At 27.2% G+C, this 22,522-nt stretch overlaps 11 protein-coding genes across 11 annotated transcripts; 5 read left to right on the plus strand and 6 right to left on the minus strand.

Annotated features, from left to right (window-relative positions):
- Positions 1 to 367: 367 nt before the first annotated feature.
- On the plus strand, positions 368 to 1,012 carry cand_013670 (RNA recognition family protein; the record flags this gene model as incomplete). Its single annotated transcript, XM_067211602.1, has 1 exon — positions 368 to 1,012. One exon carries the CDS (start codon positions 368 to 370, stop codon positions 1,010 to 1,012), a length of 645 nt encoding a protein of 214 aa, XP_067069637.1.
- Positions 1,013 to 1,406: 394 nt separating this feature from the next.
- Positions 1,407 to 1,718, minus strand: cand_013680 (TIM10 DDP zinc finger domain-containing protein; the record flags this gene model as incomplete). The annotated part of the gene is made up of 2 exons (XM_067211603.1): positions 1,407 to 1,580; positions 1,644 to 1,718. 2 exons carry the CDS (start codon positions 1,716 to 1,718, stop codon positions 1,407 to 1,409), a joined length of 249 nt encoding a protein of 82 aa, XP_067069638.1.
- Positions 1,719 to 2,257: 539 nt separating this feature from the next.
- Positions 2,258 to 4,095, plus strand: cand_013690 (glycosyl transferase family 8 protein; the record flags this gene model as incomplete). The annotated part of the gene is made up of 3 exons (XM_067211604.1): positions 2,258 to 2,754; positions 2,994 to 3,393; positions 3,559 to 4,095. 3 exons carry the CDS (start codon positions 2,258 to 2,260, stop codon positions 4,093 to 4,095), a joined length of 1,434 nt encoding a protein of 477 aa, XP_067069639.1.
- Positions 4,096 to 4,546: 451 nt separating this feature from the next.
- cand_013700 (superoxide dismutase) lies at positions 4,547 to 5,287 on the plus strand (the record flags this gene model as incomplete). Its single annotated transcript, XM_067211605.1, has 2 exons — positions 4,547 to 4,593; positions 4,669 to 5,287. 2 exons carry the CDS (start codon positions 4,547 to 4,549, stop codon positions 5,285 to 5,287), a joined length of 666 nt encoding a protein of 221 aa, XP_067069640.1.
- Positions 5,288 to 6,458: 1,171 nt separating this feature from the next.
- cand_013710 (proteasome subunit beta type 4 precursor) lies at positions 6,459 to 7,268 on the minus strand (the record flags this gene model as incomplete). The annotated part of the gene is made up of 1 exon (XM_067211606.1): positions 6,459 to 7,268. The coding sequence occupies one exon, from the start codon at positions 7,266 to 7,268 to the stop codon at positions 6,459 to 6,461; it is 810 nt and encodes a 269-aa protein (XP_067069641.1).
- A 531-nt stretch (positions 7,269 to 7,799) lies between these two features.
- On the minus strand, positions 7,800 to 11,543 carry cand_013720 (uncharacterized protein; the record flags this gene model as incomplete). Its single annotated transcript, XM_067211607.1, has 1 exon — positions 7,800 to 11,543. One exon carries the CDS (start codon positions 11,541 to 11,543, stop codon positions 7,800 to 7,802), a length of 3,744 nt encoding a protein of 1,247 aa, XP_067069642.1.
- Positions 11,544 to 11,843: 300 nt separating this feature from the next.
- Positions 11,844 to 13,880, minus strand: cand_013730 (long-chain fatty acid ligase; the record flags this gene model as incomplete). Its single annotated transcript, XM_067211608.1, has 1 exon — positions 11,844 to 13,880. The coding sequence occupies one exon, from the start codon at positions 13,878 to 13,880 to the stop codon at positions 11,844 to 11,846; it is 2,037 nt and encodes a 678-aa protein (XP_067069643.1).
- A 278-nt stretch (positions 13,881 to 14,158) lies between these two features.
- Positions 14,159 to 15,454, minus strand: cand_013740 (carrier protein; the record flags this gene model as incomplete). Its single annotated transcript, XM_067211609.1, has 6 exons — positions 14,159 to 14,176; positions 14,293 to 14,379; positions 14,444 to 14,500; positions 14,572 to 14,765; positions 14,839 to 15,101; positions 15,165 to 15,454. The coding sequence occupies 6 exons, from the start codon at positions 15,452 to 15,454 to the stop codon at positions 14,159 to 14,161; spliced, it is 909 nt and encodes a 302-aa protein (XP_067069644.1).
- A 128-nt stretch (positions 15,455 to 15,582) lies between these two features.
- cand_013750 (SAM domain-containing protein) lies at positions 15,583 to 18,012 on the plus strand (the record flags this gene model as incomplete). Its single annotated transcript, XM_067211610.1, has 1 exon — positions 15,583 to 18,012. One exon carries the CDS (start codon positions 15,583 to 15,585, stop codon positions 18,010 to 18,012), a length of 2,430 nt encoding a protein of 809 aa, XP_067069645.1.
- A 292-nt stretch (positions 18,013 to 18,304) lies between these two features.
- On the minus strand, positions 18,305 to 18,652 carry cand_013760 (histone H2B; the record flags this gene model as incomplete). The annotated part of the gene is made up of 1 exon (XM_067211611.1): positions 18,305 to 18,652. One exon carries the CDS (start codon positions 18,650 to 18,652, stop codon positions 18,305 to 18,307), a length of 348 nt encoding a protein of 115 aa, XP_067069646.1.
- Positions 18,653 to 19,684: 1,032 nt separating this feature from the next.
- cand_013770 (actin family protein) lies at positions 19,685 to 20,815 on the plus strand (the record flags this gene model as incomplete). Its single annotated transcript, XM_067211612.1, has 1 exon — positions 19,685 to 20,815. The coding sequence occupies one exon, from the start codon at positions 19,685 to 19,687 to the stop codon at positions 20,813 to 20,815; it is 1,131 nt and encodes a 376-aa protein (XP_067069647.1).
- Between the last annotated feature and the right edge of the window lie 1,707 nt (positions 20,816 to 22,522).

Raw genomic sequence — 22,522 nt, forward strand, 5'->3', positions numbered from 1 at the left:
GGGGGGGGAGGGGGAAAAAAAAACTGTAAACTTTTTATACACATCTCCAAAATATTTTTGGATCATAACCTGAAAAGGTAAGATAATCCTTGAAAAAGCTCAAATATATAGATATTAGATTAATTATAGAAATAATTTGGCTCTTATAAATTAATCTCATCCAAAATAAATTATATATATTAATAATAAAGAAAAGTAGAAAAGTTGTACCGCAGTAAAATTACATGATAATTGCATGGAAATCTCGGAAAGTAGAAGTAAAAAAGTAATATATAGTAAGGAACTTAATAATATAGTGGAAAAATTAAATTATCAAGGCTATTAATTATAGTACCAGTTTAAACAAAGAATTGAAATATATCACTTAATGAACCCTGAATCAGGCAAAATTTTTGTTGGTGGCCTTCCCCAGCAAGTGACATCTTCAATACTGTTGGAATATTTCTTACAGTATGGAGTTATATTAGATGCAATAGTAATGTATGACAATATTAGTGGAAGAAGTCGTGGTTTTGGTTTCGTAACTTTTAAAGATCCCAGCGTAGTTGATCTTGTACAAATATGTAGCCCTCATATCTTACTTGGTAAAGTGGTAGATTGCAAAAGAGCATCTCCCCGTGATACTATTCCACCAATAAATATGAATATATACACAAATAAAGCTATATCTAGTGAAATTAATAAGGATGTTAACTCTACTACTGAAAATGAAATGAATGATAAACTATCTAAAACTAGTAGTAAAGTATTTGTTGGTGGTCTTCCTGATCTATCACTAGAAGAGTTTAAAATTTACTTTCAACGTTTTGGTTGTATAAAGGATGCAGTATTGATAACTGATAAGCATAATGGGCGTCCAAGAGGTTTTGGTTTTGTTACTTTTGAGAATTCGGATGCGGTTGCAAACGTAACTAAGCATTATAATAATCACTTTTTAAAGGGGAAATGGGTTGAATGCAAAAGGGCTTTACCTAGAGAAGGTATACCAATAGTATCAACATTATGTAAATAATAAAAAAATTAATTTACATATATATGAATAAATGTATATAAAATTTCAATTTAATTGAAGTATATAAACTAAGGATCTGTAATTTTAAGTAATGTAAAACTTGGTATCTATTAATATTGTAAGGTAATACTTATAGAAATTTATAGGGAAGTACTTGTGATCAATGTAAGGCAAAGACCTTTACTTTATTAATATTAGACTTATTAAATAATTATTAAGGACAATTCAAGTTAAATTCAAAATATAAAGGGCTAAAAAAAAAAAAAAAGTTATTTTAATTAACTTCTCCCAATTTCTTAATAAGTTATTTCTTATTTTAAAAATTACTACATTATATATTTTATCTAGTAATTAGTTTTTTATTTCTCTCTTTTTTTATTTTATTTCTCATTATTTAAGATAGCTCATTATTTAATGATTGAGCCATTTCAGCTACAGCTTTTCCTACAATTGTATGAGCTTCATACATCCTATCCATACACTTTGCAAGACAAATTTGATCATTTCTTGTTAATGAGTCCCCAAATTTCCCATCAAAGCAACGACTAAAGCATACTTTTCGAGTCTCCTAAAAAGTTGATATTTTAAATAAAATAAAAATAAACAGATTGAAATAAATAATAAGACTTACATTATTCATCATTTGAAGAATTACTGCACTAAGAGTTCCTTGAACTTCCTTGACTATAGACACTTCCTCATCCATTTTATCTCTATGTTAATATTAACTTGAATTTAAATTAAATTAAACTGATCCCCGCTATCTCAATCACTTATTGGATATAGTTTCTTTTTTATTATAATATTTCTATTAAATAATAACTTTTCCTTGAGATTTTATTTCAAAAATTTAATATTAACCTTAAAATTTAATTAGAACTTTATATTTCTATAAATTCTTAATAATTTAAATATTTCTTCAGCTTTATTTTTGATCAATACAAAGAATATTAAAAATAAATCTCTTTATAATACTTCTACATAGATATTAGTACTTTTATTTATATATAAATATTCATAATTGAAATTTATTATATATTTCCAATTTTATATGAAATATCTTAGATTTTCCCTCTCGATACACAATCTAATTCCACCTGTCATGATTAGCCCCACAGATCATATAATTTAATTGGTATGCAAATTTACAATAAACATAAGAAGAATTTTAAATATATTGAAATTAGTTAAAGAGTTTATATATTTTAAATAATAAAGTCTTAATTATAATGGAAGACTTTTCAAATGGGACCAATTAGCAAAAAATTATCAATTATCTTATTATGCAGTTTTGTATGTATATTATATGCTATAATTATTGGGATGACTAGCTTGGACTATTTATTTAAACAGAAAAAAATCATATTATTACTTTCTAATCCAAATAAAGTTTATCAGATATCATTTTCAGCTGATAAGGAAGTATTCCAATTATTTCCTACTTTGTTAAATTCCATTTATAAAAATTTACAGGAGTATGAAAAAGCAAACGTTCATATTATTACTATGCCAGATATAAATGAAAAAGATATTAAAATATTACAATCATTTTCTATAAACAAATTTGATAAGAAAATTACTTTACTATTTTATCCATTTAATTATAAGTTGAAATATACAAGAACTTTGAAACACGTCTCGGAGGCCACAATGTGTAGGCTCCTCCTTCCAAATATTATTGATAAGTCTATAGATAAGTTACTTTATCTTGATACGGATGTTGTAGTTAATACACCACTAAGGTAAGTTAAGTTTACAATCAAACCAATGCTATTATATCTATTTGCATGCATTTTCTTTTTTGTTCTTTGATGAGAAAAGAACACGTAAGATATTTTTGCGGAAAAATAAGTTTGCACTACAATAAATTCTTTATGCATGCATGCAAACAAATAGATATATTAGCTTTAAGTAGTATTGTATATGATTAGGGATAAACTATTTTTTAGAGATACAAAGAACATTATAAATATTTTTTTAGGGAACTATTTGGTATTAATATCAATAGTCAATGTGGTATTGTAGCTAGATCATCAACAAAAGCAGACTTAATAAATGACTGGCTAAAAAAAGATAAAATTTATCCTCATATCATTTATAATGGGACAAAATCATTTAATGCTGGGATATTATTGATAAGTTTAAATAAGCTAAGAAGAAATCACTTTACTGATAAAGCTATGGAATTTGTTGAAAAGTGGGGTCTTAATGATCAAATAATTTTAAATTTATATTGCAATGGCGAATATGATGAACTACCAATGCAATATAATTTTTGGGCAGGACGTGATGACTATAGAAATACTTCTGCTCATGGAATTGTTCATTTTGCAGGTCCAAATAAACCTTGGCAACCAAATTATCAACCTTATGAAGAACAGGTGAGTATATCTAATTGAAAAAGAATACATTTACATTTATTTTGTGTTTTTTTTTAAATGTATTTGATTATACGAATACAAGTACAATTTATGTAAAAAGTGTAAATTGTCTTATATATTATATTTTATTTTTTACATTTAATTAATTCTACACTTTTTTTTTAGCTTCTTTGGTACAAGTATTCATTGAAATATCCAACAGGAGAAGAAGTGCCTCCACCCGAACCTCCAATCTATTTAACAATATTATCTACAGCTATAGAAAATCTGAAATTTTCTGAACTAAAGAATTTAACCTGTCGTTGCATGATAACTGTCGTTTCATTAGACAAAAAGAATAATTTAAAATTAAAAAATGAATCAGAGATATCTGATTTATGGATTGACTACAAAGTAATTAAAAATAAAGAGATGAATATGGATAAAGAGAACTCTATTAGCTATGCATTGCTAATTATATTGCCAGGCACTTTAAGTCCCTCTATTAAAGGAACTTTTTTCACTTTAGAAACAACTCCTTCAACAGATATTTGTAATTCAAGTAGAAATATCAAATACAATAAAGAATCGTCAGTATGCTCAAGGGTTTCGGGTAATATTTTCTATTTAAATTTAGAAAAATTAAGGGATACTCATGATAGTTTATTGCAAGATATAACCGAAATAGAACCCAAAATATTATTTGGAAATATATGCACATGATAATAAAACTAGTGTGGAGTGAATATAGATGATAGATAATAATTGATATAACTTTGATACGTCTATTTTCTTATAATAATTTAATTTGTAGTTAAAAAGAGAGCCATCTACGGGGATCGAACCCGTGACCTTTCGCTTACTAAGCGAATGCTCTGCCATCTAAGCTAAGACGGCTCCTAGCGGCGAGTGTGTCTAGTAAGCTATATTAGCAATAGTAATATTACATTATGAGCGGGGATGGAGCGCTAACAATATTACTACTATTAATATTTTATTAGTGGGAATTTAGCGGGTATATAATATTTACTAAAATAAGTGAAGATTTTATTTATTCAGTATTATTGGCTACGTATAATTTTAGAAATATTAAAAGGAGGTGGATTAAAAAAACAAAGAGGCAATGTTACATTACTTTAAGGCGGCACATATGACTTGCTAGGAGTAACTAATAATGTATTCAATGTTATTTATAAAACCCCCCATTATTATACTGCTTTGGTAGGTAGCAGGAATTGGGATACATATGTCTAGACATATAACAAAGTACTTATTAAGTCAATTTTTGATTAAAAGGGCAAATTTTTCAACGATGGTATTTGAGTTGCCACCACTACCTTACCCTAAGACAGCTTTATTACCAGCAATATCTTCAGAAACACTTGATTATCACTATGGCAAACATCACGCAGGATATATTAATAAATTAAATGTGCTGATTAAAGGTACAGAGTTTGAAAATAGTAAAAACTTAATTGATATTATTATGAAATCTACAGGTGTGATATATAACAATGCAGCTCAAGCTTGGAATCATACTTTCTATTGGGAATGTTTAAGATCTCCAAGTAAAGATAATAAACCAATAAATTGCACCTTAATAAATAAGATTCAGGAAGCATTTGGTTCTTTCATGAAATTTAAGGAGGTATTTAGTGCTGCAGCTACAAGTCATTTTGGCTCTGGCTGGGTGTGGTTGGTTTTACAATCAAATAGTGAATTGGCTGTTGTACAAACCCATGATGGTGATAATCCTTATAGATTGAACTTAGGAGAACCAATATTAGTATGTGATATTTGGGAGCATGCATATTATATTGACTACAGAAATAATCGTAATGATTATGTTGAAAACTTTTTCGAACTTATTAATTGGGACTTTGTTGCAGATAGATTGAAAGAAAGTTTAAATTAGGAAGTGAATTTTGGGAAAGTCTTTGTTGTGTTCAGGAGTGATATAGATTACTAAATTACATTATTTCCTTTTGAGTGTTTTAACTTGTATTTTATTTGCTAAACATAATATTTACCATAGATCTTTTTATGCTTCTTATTAAGAAATAATTTATATTACCTAAAATATCTTATATATAATTATTTAACACTACTACGAAATTTATTTTATTATTACTTCAATATCAACTGAGATAAGTCATTTACTTTTATTTTTTTTTTTTTTTTTGATTTACTAACATTAATTCCAAAGATTATATTATATTTGAAAAAAAAGTCTTTATTAAAGGTATTACAATATAAAGGTGTCTTATATATTTGGGGAATTTTATTCTGTGTTAAATGGATTGTTTAAATTAACTAAAGGAATATATATTCAGTATAATTAGTTATGTAATATTATAGAACGAAATAATTAATTTATTCAAATGTTTTTATTTAAATTATTTGAGAAATACGGCATAATAATATATTAAGAATATTATAATTAAATGAAAGCTATAACAATAATAAACTCAATTTCCATTTGTTAATTGAAATATCTTGTAATCCATAAATATTAAAAAAAATAAAAATACTTGGATCAATTAATGAACAATATATATTTCTTAATAAGTTACGAACAATTTTCAGAATTTGTGTATACTTATTTTAGTTAACTACATATTAGATTTAGTGTGTATGTAAATTTACACTGGACTAAATATCTAAGAAGTAATTAGTTAATAAAGTAGCTAAATAAATTCCAGATAGTCTAAATATTAAGTTCTTAAATATCCTATTAAATTTTATAACAAATTACATGAGAATTTAATACAATATGATCTCATGCTAATAACTACTAAATTATACTTGTAAATTACATTCAGCCCATAATCAAGAAATTTCAAGGGTACTCTAGTAATCCCTTATTACTACAATACTTAATCTTACTTTAGGTAGGATTTTATTTAGAAGTATTTAGAGCCAAAAAAAAATATCACACAGCTAATAATACATAATACTTCACAATATAATCCTCATTAGTTTATAACTTTTGGAAAAAAAAACTCTACAATATTATTCTTACTAAGTTCATTAGTCATTAATCTAAAGAATATCTTAAATTCCCTTAATCATGTATATAAAACTTATCAAAAGCCAACATAATCATGTCTATCATATTGTGGCTTCATATAGTTTTCATATTTCCAAGTAGTCTCAACTGGATATGCTGGATATATTGTAGTACCCTTTAATGTTATAGTAACAAATTGTAACATACGTGATCCTGTACATTCCAAATAAAAGATATTTCTCATACATTCTTCTAGTAAAGACTTTGCTTGATCTTCGCTTATCCCTGGTACATATTTCTGTCTAATCAATGAAACACCATAATATCCAGATGAACCACTTCCTACATAATCATCAAAAAATAAAGTCCCAAACTGATCAACAATACTCAAATAAGATTCAAATTCACTAGAAATATTCTTCTGTAAACCCGCAATAACTACTTGATTATATAATGGCTTCATCTTATTTCTTTTTTCATAATGTAAATTGCTAATAAAATTTGAATATTCCCTTGGACCTTTTGATGTATTATTATAAAAATCATCTAAAGACTTTTCTTCAACTTGTTCAATCACATATTGGAAATCACTATATTCACCAGTGGAAGAAATAACAGTATAAGCATTTGGATAAAATTCCACTTTGTCATTTAGATCTACACTTGAAATTTTCTCTATTAATGCAATATCATCATTACTTATCATCTTTGCATCTATTTCATTCTTGTTATCACTGGATTTTGCACCAACTACGTGAAAACGAGATATACCCCCGAACATTTTAGATGATCCATAACAAGCTAGTGTGCTTGCTACTAACATTACTCCTTCATTATATTTAATTCCAATAACTGATCCAGAGCCTACAATTACGCTTTTATGCATTGTTATTGGTTCAATTTCGGTACTAGTTCCTAAAGTTGACTTATATCCAATTAATTCTAATATCTACCAAATACTTAGTCCTCAACTTACTCACTTTCTATCTCTTATTTATATCAGTATTAGGAAAGGTATTATCTAAATTTAATAACTATTCTATACAAAATCCCACAGTTGGCCTCGATTTATCTCCTTTGTAAATGTACACACAAATCTATATATATCAATTAATATTTTTGAGCTATAAATACTTTACTTTCTTTCTGTAAAATACCTCTTACTTTGTCTACTCTTCTCTATGCTCTCTCCTCTTTTTTTCTCTTTCTATTTAACGACAAAAAAAAAGAAGTTATAACGGAAGTTTCAGCCATACCCACAATAGTAGATTTTCAGTAGGGGGGAGGGGGGTAAGCGGGTTTTTTTTTGCGCTATATTCATATTTTGAGGATTAAATCTGGCAATACACTATTTTTATATTCGAGTGGTAATTTTTTCCTATTAATATATTTCCATCTAATTAAACCACATATTTATTCATTTATCTTCCATGCAATTACCTTCTTTTACTATGAACTCTTGCCTTGTCATCTGTGTAATATACTTGGACCTTTTCTGAATTAAATCCTTTAATAACTCATGTATTGAGGTGTAATTTGGTTGTAATACTCTGTTCATCTCATTATTAATTAATGCAATTTGCCGAGTTTCTAAATTATATTCCAAGTTTCTGAGGATTTGCTCTGGAACTATAATTAAAGTGATTTTATCCCGGTTTGTTAATTCTATAGTAGGAATATTCAATTTATCTATTTCTGCCTGAATAATTTCTTGAAATTGTTCATATTCTTTAGTATTCTGTATATACTTTCTACTAGCATACAATAAATTAGATTCTGGTAGTCTTTTTGTAGCTTGATTTATATTCCATCCTCTTATATTAACTTGGTTAATAAATTCTAAATAATCTGGAGATTTATTTGATATATATTTAAGAAGCTCACTTGGAAGTTTTTTATATATTTTAACGATGTTTGTTGCTACAATAATATTTTTAATTAGATCTTTAATATCATTTAAAGTTTGTTGTTGTTCAGTATATAATTTAATAGATTGATTTTTATATAATTCAATTTTTTTAAATAACTGGGTATATTGAATTGAGATATCTTCCAATGATTTTAATAATTGTAAAATATGACGTGGTGATTTAATATATTCAATTTCTGTAGATCTATATATAATATCATATAATTTTGTAAATATAGAACTTATTGTATTGTTTACATGATTACGATCAATCATTAAAATATTTTTAGTAGAATCTGGATGATTTAATAAGAATTGAGAATCATTACACAGAAGATCATTTACTATTTGTTGTACTTTTTTATTCATAATATCTAACTGTTCTTCATTATAGTTAATATATTTTACTTTTCTATTTCTTTCATCTAATATAAGTTCTGATAATCTTTTCATTTTTTTATAGTATCTCTTTGCTTTTATATACTTTTCAAATTTAAAAACTCTCTTTATAAGTTTTTTAAATGAATGAGGTTTGTTAAGCTGATTGTCAACTTTGAATTGTTTAACTTGTTGAGTATATCTTGATATAACATTATCTAAAATAAATACAATATTTTTTAGTAATTCACTATCTGATATATACTGCCTTGTTTGAAGATTAACAAGAGATGTTAATATTTTTGTAGACAATTTTCTATATTTTTGTATTTTAAGTTTCATATCTTGTGGTATATCTTCAAATTTACTATTTTCATTAATAATCTTTTCAATTAACTTAATATTATTAACAAGAGAACCTTCAAGTTGTTGGAGTTCAGTATACATTTTTTTCCCAAGTTTATATTTACTCATAATAATTCCCATATTTTTAAGAATATCTTTATATTTTGCTCTTAGTAACTGAATATCTAATTTATTATACTGGGATTCATTGTTAGAGTCAATAGACTGAATTTCACTATTTATTGAATTAAGATTTCGATGACCTAATTCTGAATTTTGACAATTATTTGCATATATATCAGTTTGAGCAAGTATAATTTGAAGTGGATAGGTACTTTGATCATATAATAATGATGAAACATCTGAGCAAAGTAGTTGGAACTCAAGTTCACTATTTTTCAAATTTGTAAAATTAGTTTTAAGATCCTGAACCAAACTTATCAAATTAATCCTACTTGTACGATCCTCTATTATATTTATTCTTGTGATAATATCATCTATTTGATATTGTAACTTTTCTAATATAGGAACATATGAAAATGGAATCGGCATATTTTGGTTATTTATTTCCATTTCATTTAGTAAAATAATAATATCTTTATAAGTATCATTAAATGCATTACTTATATGATCATATGTTTCAGTTATCTTAACTATATATTCATTAATGATAGATTCAACTTGATTTGCATATTCTTCGACTTTCTTGAATGATAACTGAACATTTTTTTCTAAATAATATCTTACATCACGCAAATTTTGATTAAATAATTCCCTAGATATATCAAAATTATTTGAAATATTCATTAGATATTTTCTTCTTTTTAACTGCCTTTGTTTGAAATTTTCATCCAATTCTACTTCAGTTATCTCTCTTTGTAGCTCTTCTAATAGTAAAATTATTGGTGAAATCTGTTTTTTCATATTATCTTCATTATTAAAAGATTTTAATGAACTTGGGTGTAAAAATGATATCAATTTTTCTAATTCATATTGTCTAGTAGAGACTGGATCGTTATCATGATTATTTTTTGGTAAATATTTTGTAAATAAATCAATACATTGATTGTTATTTATCTGGGTATCAAATTTCAATGGATAATTTGTTCCGTAATCATCATATATTTTCTTTAAACAAACCATAGTTTGAATTGATAAATTAACTTTAAAACCATTATCATCTTCTTTAAAATTATCTATATGTTTATCTAAATTTTGATGTATATAAGTCATATTTACAATAATATCTTTTATTGTTGCATTTATACTATTATATAAAGTATCATAGTCTTCGTTAATATTAATTACTTTCAAATCACTAATTTTATTAGTACTCGTTATATATTTTAAGATTGGCCAATTTTCAACAATCCTATTTGAAGTTTCATTTAATATCTTATTATATGATTCTATTATAGTCTTCAAACTTAATGCTTCTTTTATTGGATCACTTTTATCAATTGTTACTATTGTTTCAAATTCCTCTAAGTATTTTGGAAAGGATGTAGTCATTATTCTATTTATAGAAGGTAGAAATTCTGTTTTCCATAATATTTCATATTCCTTAATACAAAGTGAATCTAAATCTATTTTTTTAAATGATAATATTTTAATCAATGTACCTTTACCATCCTCATAAATATCAATTAAACTCTTTTTTATTTTTTTATTTAAATTTATAATCTCATTTTGCATATCATAACTAGAAGTTGGGCAACGGCGATTTTGTTCTGATTTCTCATTAATTTGACAATTATTATATTTTTCATTATCTAATATTGGATTAAAGTGATTTTGAATTAATAGATCAATTTCACTAATTATCATATCCCAGACAGATATCAATACATTTAAATTAGTTATATTTTCATCTATTTCCGATAAAATATCATTAATTACATTCGATCTTTCTCTATAAGCAGCTAATAATCTATATGCTTTTGCAATTTTTGTAGGAATGTAATTAGTAGTTCCCAAATCCAGAATTAAATCATTAATGGGTGTTTGTAATATTTCAACTATATTTTTGTTACTATTAGCATCATTTGTGAATGAGTTTTCAATTTCAGAATTTAGTAATGAACAAGCATAATTTAATAAATATCTTGTTTTATTTAATTCCATTAAACCTGGTCCTAAAATACTTTGGATTTCTGGTTGTAAATATAAATTCCTAAAATTTGATAATTTATTCTTCAATTTTTCATTTAAGTCATATATATTTTTATTTTCTTCCTGGTACTTACTTAATTTAGCCTCTAGAGTTATAATTAGATTATCAAATTCATCTCCTTTTACTTTTGTAATATGATGCAACTCTTCACTAGACCTACTTTTTTGTTCGATTGATAAATGTCCCCAATTTATTTCTGGAAGGCTACAAGTTTTCCATTTATGTGCATTTAAAGGAGTATATATATCATTAAACAAAGTATAATTATTAGAATCTGCTATAGATGTGTCCAAAATTACAAATAATATAAATATCCAAGTATATCTTCGTATTGAAAATTCATAATAATACCTCATTTGCTTATTTTTAACTTAAATAAAAGAATAATCACAATATTCTCTTATTTAGAAATGTATTTCTGGATCCAAGACAGACATGGTTAATACCGCGGAAATCCTTAAAAATTTGAGTATATAATTAGTAAAAAAGTGAATGCATGCATGCATAGACTTACCTATATACCTACAAAAATTAAAAGATCCCTTTTCTCTTTAAATAGTGAAAATTAAAACAAATTATATTATCAGTAACTAAAAGAATAAAAAAAAAGGGGAAATCTAAAATACCTTCCTAGAAATAACTATTCTTAGATCTTCTTAGATCTTTCTTGAAGCTAATTTAGAATTAACCTCAACATAAAGTTCATCTATAACTTTCTCATAATATTTTATGGCTTTATGTCTAATGATTTTAAATGTTGGTGTCATCATATTATTTTCAATTGTAAATTGCTCAGTAATACATCTGAATGCTTTAACTCTTTCATAACCATATAATTCATTAATATCTTCAACTCTCTTTAATTCATCAGTAATCTTTTTAAGTAATTTTGGATGTTGGACAGCTTCTTTAAAAGTTAAATTAGCACCTAAATTATTGGTTCTCACATAATTCATGGTAAACTCTTCATCTAAAACAAATATAGCTACAATTGAAGACTCTGTAGGTCTCCCTACTACAAGAACTTGAGAAACTAATTCACAAGTTAAATATATATTTTCGAGTTTTTCTGGAGTAATATATTCACCTTGGGCAAGTTTAAATATACTTTTCCTACGATCTATTAGTCTAATAGACCCATTACTTAATAATTCACAAATATCTCCAGTTTTAACCCAACCATCAGAAGATATAATATTTTTAGTTCCTTCTTTATCTAGAAAATATCCTATAAATGATGCAGTACCACGAACATATAATTCGCCACTTGGAGGATCATTCTTAATATTATACCCCATGTCACTTACTGATACAAGTTTAAATTCATAACATGGAGCTGGTCCACCAATAGTACCAAGAGAATAATCATCTATTTCAGGTAAAAATGCAGCTAATATTTCACTCATACCATATCCTTCAAAGCATGGTACACAAACAAAACTACGGATTCTTGATTGAATCATTTTATCTAATGGAGCAGAACCACTTAAAATCACCCTAATATTACCTCCAAGTATATCTTTAATTTTCCTGAAGATAATAGTATCCCATAATATATGGTAAGGAGAATTCCTTTTTTCCTTCTGTTCTAATGCTAAATTAAATAAAAATCGTAATATAGGTTGCTTTTCTTCTAAATCAGTCATTATTTTGTCATAAAGTCTATTTAATAACCTGGGGACAGTTACAAAAAATGTAGGTTTCAAAGCCTGTATATCTCCAACAATATTTTGTATACTTCCACTACAAAATCCTATCTTACCTCCACTATAACTTAAAACCATATGTACAATACGCTCAAAAATATGAGCAAGTGGTAAATAACTAATGTGAATATCTAAGTGAGTTACACCATTATCCCTATGACCTAATTGAGATCTAAGAAATGCTGATGTACAAGCTATCCAACTACCATTAGTTAAAATTGCACCTTTTGGAGATCCTGTAGTTCCAGATGTATAATGAATACTATTAATTGAATCTAAATTACCTGGAGTAGGTTTCTTCATATTCTTTCTGCCAATATCTCTTAATTCACTAAATGTCATAATTGCCACTCTACTGCTTATATCTGATGGAATAGAACAATTTGGTTTAATATTATCCAATATAATTAAAAATCTTATAGATTCGATTAAATTTAAAATTGAAATTAAACGTTCAGCACATAAACTACTACAGAATACAGTTAAAGGTTTTGTACTATTTAAAATATGTAAAATTCCATCACTTCTCGTGACATCATACAAAGGAATAATTGTTAAGTCATATGCATGACAAGCTTGCTCAGTTATAGACCAATTCATACAATTCTTCCCAAATATAGCAATACATCTTAATTTTAATTCAAAGTCATCGTAAGAAGTATCTTCAAATCCCTTTATATGTATTAAACCACTTCCAACTTCTTTAGACATTGCAATAATTTCAGAATACTTCTTGAATTGATATTCACCAAATGTCCCATCTTCATTAATAATTCTCTCACCCAAATAATCTGAATCATTACTTACTTTAAGACCATGTAGAATTAATTCCCAACAATTATTTAAGGGAGTTTCAAAATTTGATATAAGTTCTGTTCCAACAGTTAGAATATTTCTCCTTATAGCTGTTGAATTAGGCGTTTCAGTACCTTGAATAGGTACAGAATAAATACAGCTATTTTGTTTCTTTGATAAAACACTTCCCATCTTGAGTATTCTAGCTTTAGTCCTTTGGTTCTGGTTTAATTCGTTCTTCTTCCCTCACTATAAACTTTAATTTGAGACAACCGCACCTTTACTTAATCGTAAAAATGATGCTGACCTATTTTATAATAGGCGGTGAATATGCCTAGTCTATTTTTAAAATAAAAATATTTCTATCGAGAAGATAGAAAGTCACCACACCACACCTTCTCTAGAGGATAATAAAGTAGATTGAATTCTTTAGTTGATATTACCAAATTTTCTGATATATCTACATCTTCTTAAACTTCGGAAATAAACTAAATTAATACCTAAGAATTTATAAATAGATATTTATTTATTTATTTTCTAGAATATTAATTATTTAGATTACAAAGGGAATATTTCAAAATATCTATGGGGTTAAATATTCTACCAATCTTGTTTGGATTGAGAAATTGATCCCTGAAGAAAAAAAAATTTTTGTCATAGCTAAAGGTAAACCTCCAAATATTGATCTAGTCTGAAAATTAAGAAAATAGTGAATCTTTCTTTTCTCTTTAAGTAATTATATTTAATTCTCTTACTTTATATAAGTCAGAAAGTTTTGGAATGCTTTTAATCCTATCTTGTAATATTAGATCCTTAAATAGTAACATTTGAAATATTGAAACAATAATAATATAAACTATAATGGAAAATTGTAACTTCCTACCTCTGAATTCAAAATAGATTTAACTTGTTTTAATTTTCTTAATGTATCAATTGGGTATGTAATACTTAATCCTATTACTCCGGCAACTCCACCGGATAACCAAAGTCTCAAGCTATCAAGTTCTGAATATTTTTGCCAATATGATTTTAAAGAATGAAATACTAAAAATGAAATTCCACTATATGGTATAGATCCTATTATAAAATATAATATAATAAATAATATATACTCTAATAAAAACAAATTGATTATATATTTGTTTCTTACCAAATAGAGTCCAAATAAATCCTGAAAATAAATTTCTCAAAGCTGGTTTGTGGGTTAAAGAAACTCCACATATACCAAGCATAGCTCTTCTAGTATTAAGGACATCTAATGGATATGTAGTAAACAAAATAGATAATCCAGATATACTTCCAGCAATAAATTTTTTAATACTATTTTGATTATTTGATATAAATTGTACACTTTGTAATTTATTATCCATTAATTTAAATGTATAAAATCCAATTCCTGAGCTTATAAATGCTCTAAAAATAAAAAATAAATAATTTTTAGATTAGATAATATGAAGTGATAATAAAAAGACAAACCTAGCAAGACTAAAAGAGCCTCCCTTCCATAATCCAGATACTCCCTCTGATTGAAAAACTATTCTAAATATATCCCAACTTTTTCTATTTTTATTTGTTTCTAGAGGATATTTTATTATTTGTTTCAATATTTTAACTCTATCTAATGGGTATATAATAAATTTAGTAACTATTCCTGAAAATCCCCCAGCAAATCCTTCAATATATTCTCTAGATATATTATTTTCATTACAAAGGTCTTTGATTGTCCCCTGTACTTTATATAAATTATCTTGAATATTAAGATGCATTAAATTATAATGGGTTCACTTAATATTACATGACATTCAATTCTTAAGCCGCTCCTGATAAGATTTGTTGCAAAACAAGCGAAAATTACTTAGCGGCTTTATGAAGTAATATAAAGTTGCATAATCTTATGGGAACAACTGAAAGCTATTGTAAAAAACCTGAAGAATCGGTTACAAGTAAAAATACTCATAGTAAATCTCCTAATGGTTCAAATAAAGATGTATTATTTTTTTCAAATGGTGATATTTATGTTGGAATTTCTAATTATAAGAATTTACCACACACTGAAGGATCAGTTGCTATTTATTTTAGTAATAAAGATTATAGTCGATATATTGGACCATTTGAACATGGCAAAAGGAGTGGCCAAGGTTCATTAATTTTAGCAAGTGGAGATATATATCATGTAGTTTATAGATATGGAACTCTTTCAAAAAAAACTTTAATTGGGGCATTTAGATTACCTCGAGTTATTGAAGATTCACTATTAAATTCTGAAAATCATAATAAATTGAGTATATATGATACTAGAATATCACCTGGATTAATACCTCAAGTTATAGAATCTTGGAACTCCAGAATGCATACAATGGATCTACATAATTCTGATATTAATTGTTGTATAAATAATCAAACTCAACCAAATAGTATAAATATAATAAATTCTGAAAAATCAAATAAATTAAAAAAATTATCTCAATCTGAACCCCTATTAGTTGAGTTACTTGAAGCTACTGGACTTAGCCAGTATATATCAATTTTAGAAAATGAAGATATAACCTTAGCATATTTATTAATGTCACCAACACTTGTTAATCCAAGATTAATTCGTGATACATTAGGTATAATACCATTAGGTCATAGACTTAAATTTATGAATTGTATTAAAGCTTTCAGAATGTGCCATAGTCAAACAGTTCTACCAAATCCATTATTTACTAATCAAGGAGACAGTATAAAAGATTGTATGCATGCAAATCATGAAAATGAGCTAATAAGAGATAGAATAAATTATATAAACAAAAGACAGACACGTTTAATACCAGAACCTTTAGTTAGAATTCCAAACTTTTCTACATATCCTGGTTTAATTATACCATTTGAACAGTTGAGATTTGTTAGGAGACTTAGAAGAACGGATACTCCTTGTTACTGCAGTCAAAATAGGACAAATTATTTTAAGGATGAAATGATATTACCAAGAAATAAAAAAATTTGCATTGATTCTGATCTTAAATCTTCCAAGGATATGTATAATGTGGATAATTCAATAACACATTTATCATATGACTCATCTTGCTTTTACCTTGGAAGATGGCTTGGTAAAGATGTTGCTATTAAAGTTTTTCGTGGAAAATTACATCAACCATATTTATGGGAAAGTACTTGTCGTTTACTTTGGTCTTTAAGACATCCAAGTTTGGTTTTAATTCTTGGATTCAGTTATAGTCAACCTGATATTCATTGTGTAATAACTGAATATATACCTAATGGATCACTTCATAGACTCCTTTATAAGGGTTTCTGTTTATGTTTATCAAATTGTAGATGGGATAAAAATATTTCAAATCAATGTAAACCTCGACTTGAAAGACCTCCATTTTTCTATTTAAAAAGAGATTTTAATGCTAATCAGAATATTAATATTAATAATAACCTTAATATTTCAAGAAACTATAATAATTCTAATTTCAATACACCAAAATGTGATGATGATCACATTTCAAATATATCACATACCATTGTGGATATCCCATTAGGTCTACCAATGCCAACTTGTTTACTTATTGCTAGAGGTATAGCAACTGGTTGTCTGTATTTAAAGCAGAGAGGATTATATCATCTAAATCTTAAACCTTCAAATGTATTATTAGATGAAAATTTAACTGTTAAATTAGCTGATGTTGGTCATGTTCTCTTAGAAGCTTCGTTTGCACTACCCGAAGGGGTTAGAACTAGTGAAAAATTATCAAAAAATGAGTTGGATATAATATTTTCGGAAAGTGATTTTGTAAACGATTCTGACTCTGAAAATCAATTTTTAGGACTCCCAAGAAACTTACCAAGATTTTCGGCAAGTGTAATATTAAATTATCTATCTCCTGAATTGTTACGTGCTCCATTTCCAACTTTAGAAGCTGCAAGGTTATTTCTTCAAGGAGCTGATGAATGTCAATATTTAGATTCATATGCATTAGGACTACTCTTATGGGAAATGTTAAATGGTCAACCTCCTTTTGCTGGTCTTACTAACCTTCAAATACAAGCTTGTGTTGGATATTCAGGAGCTACTTTAGATATGTTCCCCTTATCTAAAATAGCAGATTATTCACTAATAGTCCAATTAATAAATAAATGTTGCAACTTCCAAAGTCCTGATAATCATATACAGGGTAGTCAACAGACAAATAAAAGGCTTACAATGAACCAAATACTTGGGAAACTCATTTTACTCCAACAAACTGTAAGTTCAATCCCTAATAATATTGCCTCAAATAATTCATACTTTACCTCTTACCATACATACAGACTATTTCCTCTGCCGAAGATGTATTAACTGGATTTATGACAGGTCACTAAACTAGTGAAGATCACTTAATATATATTAAATAATAAAAGTAGATATAATACGAGTATTAAATATAAATATCTTACAACCTAATGGTAATAAAAATGTGGCGTCTAGTGACGCCTGTATTTCTGGTTTATCGAACTTACACACCTGAAGACTACCACATAAAAGAAGGTAATATCCTCAGTAGTAATAATACCTAAATAGCTCAAGGACAAGTCCAACTCAAATCGATAATAAGAGTAAAGGTTCTGCTATTAGTGACAATTACATCGAATCACTTCTGTCCACCTGTAAACTTAGTAACAGCTTTAGTACCCTCAGACACTGCATGTTTAGCAAGCTCTCCTGGTAGTACCAGACGAACAGCTGTTTGAATCTCTCTAGATGCTATAGTATCCTTCTTAGTTGTTTGACATAACTGAGCAGCTTGTTGGGCAATCTTCTCAAACGTATCTTGGATATAGCTATTCATTATCATCATAGATTTCTTGCTAATACCAGTCTCTGGATGTACCTGCTTTAATACTTTGTAAATATAGGTGGAATAACTTTCCTTCTTCTTTCTATGAGATCTCTTTTGGTTTGATCCCTTTGAATGCTTCGATGCTAACTTTGGGGCCATTTTTACTCTTTTTAAAATAATAAATATATACAGAACCGCGGACTATGAAGAAGGTTTTTGTTAATCGTGAGGCTATTTTATGAGTAATCCACTTTGTAATCCACACTACCGGTAAATATATATATACAACTATTTATTGGAATACAATATTTCGATTAAAGACCTATACGGGATGTCCTACATAATGTACCCCACTAAATTTGAAATTATAAAAAAAGACTATAGCGCTTTTTAAGTTTAATATTTATTAATATATTATATTTAATAATATATCTTATTTAATTTCTAAGATCCATATTATTTTGCATTTATCAAGTTTTATAATAAATATGCGCCAAAATTATAAAACCCTTGTCAGAGTTTAATTTTTTACTATTGGCGGTATACGTGCTGCAAAATATATTCATCTAACATATAATGCATGTATACATGTAATACATGAGGGTATCGAATTTACTTTTAAAATGCTATTTCTGAATTCTTAAGTTTATATATATATAAATATCTTCTTTATACTTTATTATTATCATTATAGTGAGATTATAAAGTTATTATTGAAATTTACATAAATTTATCTTATAAATTTGACTAATTAGAAATATAAATTTGTTTAGAATTGAATAGTAAAATATTATTTTATTATAAGAAAAAATATCTTATTTATTATTTTAACTAGTAATAAGCTAGAATTGATCTTTATTCCTTATATTTTGATTCGAGTCTCTTATTAACCGGTTACTTTGCAATACCAGAGTTAGCGCAAGCAACACAAGACATGTACGTTATACGGCGACATGTACTTGTATTATGTATATTATATTATTGTGTACATATATTAAACAAAACAAAGTATGATTAATCTATTACTAATAGACATATAACGTGCATTAGTATCCTAATGAAATATTGCGTACATCATTACACTATTACTTGAGTAACAACCTTTATTGTATTTGTATCAGATTTGGTTTTAGCAAGGATTATTTATACAGAGTTATTATAGTAAAGATTGTGGTCACAGTATAAATAGAAATGAGTGAAGAAGAGACTCTGGCTTTAGTTGTTGACAATGGTTCGGGTATGGTCAAGGCAGGATTTGCTGGTGATGATGCTCCTCGCTGTGTTTTCCCATCAATTGTAGGAAGACCAAGGATGCCAGGTATTATGGTAGGTATGGATCAGAAAAATTGTTATGTTGGTGATGAGGCACAGTCCAAAAGAGGTATTCTAACTTTAAAGTATCCAATTGAACATGGTATTGTTACAAATTGGGAAGATATGGAGAAGATATGGCACCATACATTTTACAATGAATTGCGTGTAGCCCCTGAAGAACATCCAGTTTTATTAACAGAAGCTCCAATGAATCCAAAAGCAAACCGTGAAAGAATGACTCAAATTATGTTTGAAACTTTCAATGTACCCGCAATGTATGTAAATATACAAGCTGTTCTGTCTTTGTATGCATCTGGACGTACTACTGGAATTGTACTTGATAGTGGTGATGGTGTATCACATACAGTTCCTATTTATGAGGGTTATGCTCTTCCTCATGCCATTATGAGATTAGATCTAGCTGGTCGTGATCTAACTGACTATCTAATGAAAATTCTACATGATCGTGGTTACAGCTTTACTACAACTGCTGAAAGAGAAATAGTTAGAGATATTAAGGAAAAGTTATGTTACATTGCTTTAGAGTATGAAGATGAATTAAAGAAGGCCCAGGAATCTTCTGAAATTGAGAAAACATATGAATTACCAGATGGTAATGTTATTACTGTAGGTAGCGAGAGATTTAGATGTCCAGAAGCACTTTTCCAACCAAATCTATTAGGTAAGGAAGCTGCTGGTGTTGGTGAAACTACTTTCCAATCTATTATGAAATGTGATCTTGACATCCGTAAGGATTTGTATGCAAATGTTGTCCTTTCTGGTGGTACTACAATGTATCCTGGACTTGGTGAGAGAATGACTAAAGAACTTACTTGCTTAGCTCCTTCTACTATGAAGATTAAAGTTGTTGCCCCTCCTGAGAGAAAATATTCAGTATGGATTGGAGGATCCATATTATCATCTTTATCTACATTCCAACAGATGTGGATTACAAAGGAGGAATATGATGAATCAGGTCCATCAATTGTACATAGAAAGTGCTTCTAGATAGAGAAATAGGTTACACCATGTCGTTTTACTTTCAATAGATAAATATTGTGTAATTCATTTTTCTTCCTCAATTCTATTGACTTTCTGTATATAGTCTTAGTTTAATTGCAATTACTATTTATATTGTAATTTTCAATTATTAATTAGCAATGTATATTAGTAAGGTGATGTGGCAATTATGCACTATAGGCTTCCGAAGTCCCGCAAAAGGAAAAAAAGAACTCCAGGTCCGGGAATTGAACCCGGGTCATCCGCGTGACAGGCGGATATACTAGCCACTATACTAACCCGGAACTGACAGTAGGGCCTCTTTTGTAATATAGTTAAGGAGCATAATTAAAAATGACACTGCTGATGCTCTTGATTAATTATACACCTAGATTATTAAAAACTAATATACATTCTAAATATAACATTAAATACTTTAATCCTTTATATTTCTTTAGTAGTACAATATAAAATTTATTTATGATCAATACAATATTTTACATATTTTTCCTATTTTATTATTTTTCTCTAATTATTGATTATTTTATTGCATTAGTGCACATTTTTGGCGGCAATGTAATAGAAACTAATCATGCACTGGCAATTTTGTTGTCTTTAGTAAAAACTTTCTATTTTATTTTCCTTAATATAAAACAAGTTACAAATAACTACTTTAATTTTATTATATTGCATTAAATAATTAAGTTATTTTTAATTTTTTTTATTTTTATATTAACTCAGTTTAGCATTATTAGAAATTATTTAAAATTATACGGTTTTAACATATATTAAGTTTGTTAGAATTTTTTTAAATTTTATTTTGAAGTATTATTTCTTATTTAGCCATATTTATAGTCTTATATCTGAATATTTTTAGCATTATTTCCATAGATCTATTATTATAATAGAAAAAATCAGCTTTTAGTAAATTCGAGCGAGGGTAATTAGTGACTAAAATACGCCTTATAGAAATCTTCAGTTACATATTATATAACAATCTATTGCAGATAATTGTGTCTATTAGCTTATTATATATTTTCATCTTATATCTCGAAATAGATTGAAGTATTCGCAAAGTATTATCAAAGTAGGTGCACACTTATATATCCTTGGTAATTATTTCCCCAGTGTGCCATCGACATACCATCCAGCATACATATTCCATTAGAATAAAAAAGTGAATTACTAAGTAATTAAACCCTAGCAATAAAAATAGGGGGATATTACTTAGATATCTCCGTGTATTTGTATTGTGTATTTTTCATTGAAAGATTCTGTTAAGCAATTCTTGGCTAATTTCGACTACTATTATATCAACAAAGAAATTTTCAAAACCCTATCCCCCAATAATTTAACAGGAAAAAAATCTACGATTTGTAATCTGGTTAGATATATAACAAGGAAATATCTGATTTATTCATATTTGGATTTAGGTTTTTTTTATTTCCAGTTTTTGTACTTGTTCGGAAACGAGACATACCATACTATATGTTGTTTTATCGAGGCCTTGAGCAAGTTACTTTTTATCTATTTGGGCTCAGATAATTATAAATTAGCAAGATTGACAAATATTTGACTTTATTTGGAATGTACATTTAATACGGCCAAATTCAATTAGAAGTTAAAATTTTTAATTTTCAAGGATTGTCAAGTGGATCTTTACATTACAAAAGGGAATCACAAGACTAGAAGAATTTTAATAGTTTACAATTTTTA

The sequence above is a fragment of the Cryptosporidium andersoni genome (assembly GCF_001865355.1).
Source record: "Cryptosporidium andersoni isolate 30847 chromosome Unknown contig_10, whole genome shotgun sequence".
NCBI lineage: Eukaryota > Apicomplexa > Conoidasida > Eucoccidiorida > Cryptosporidiidae > Cryptosporidium > Cryptosporidium andersoni.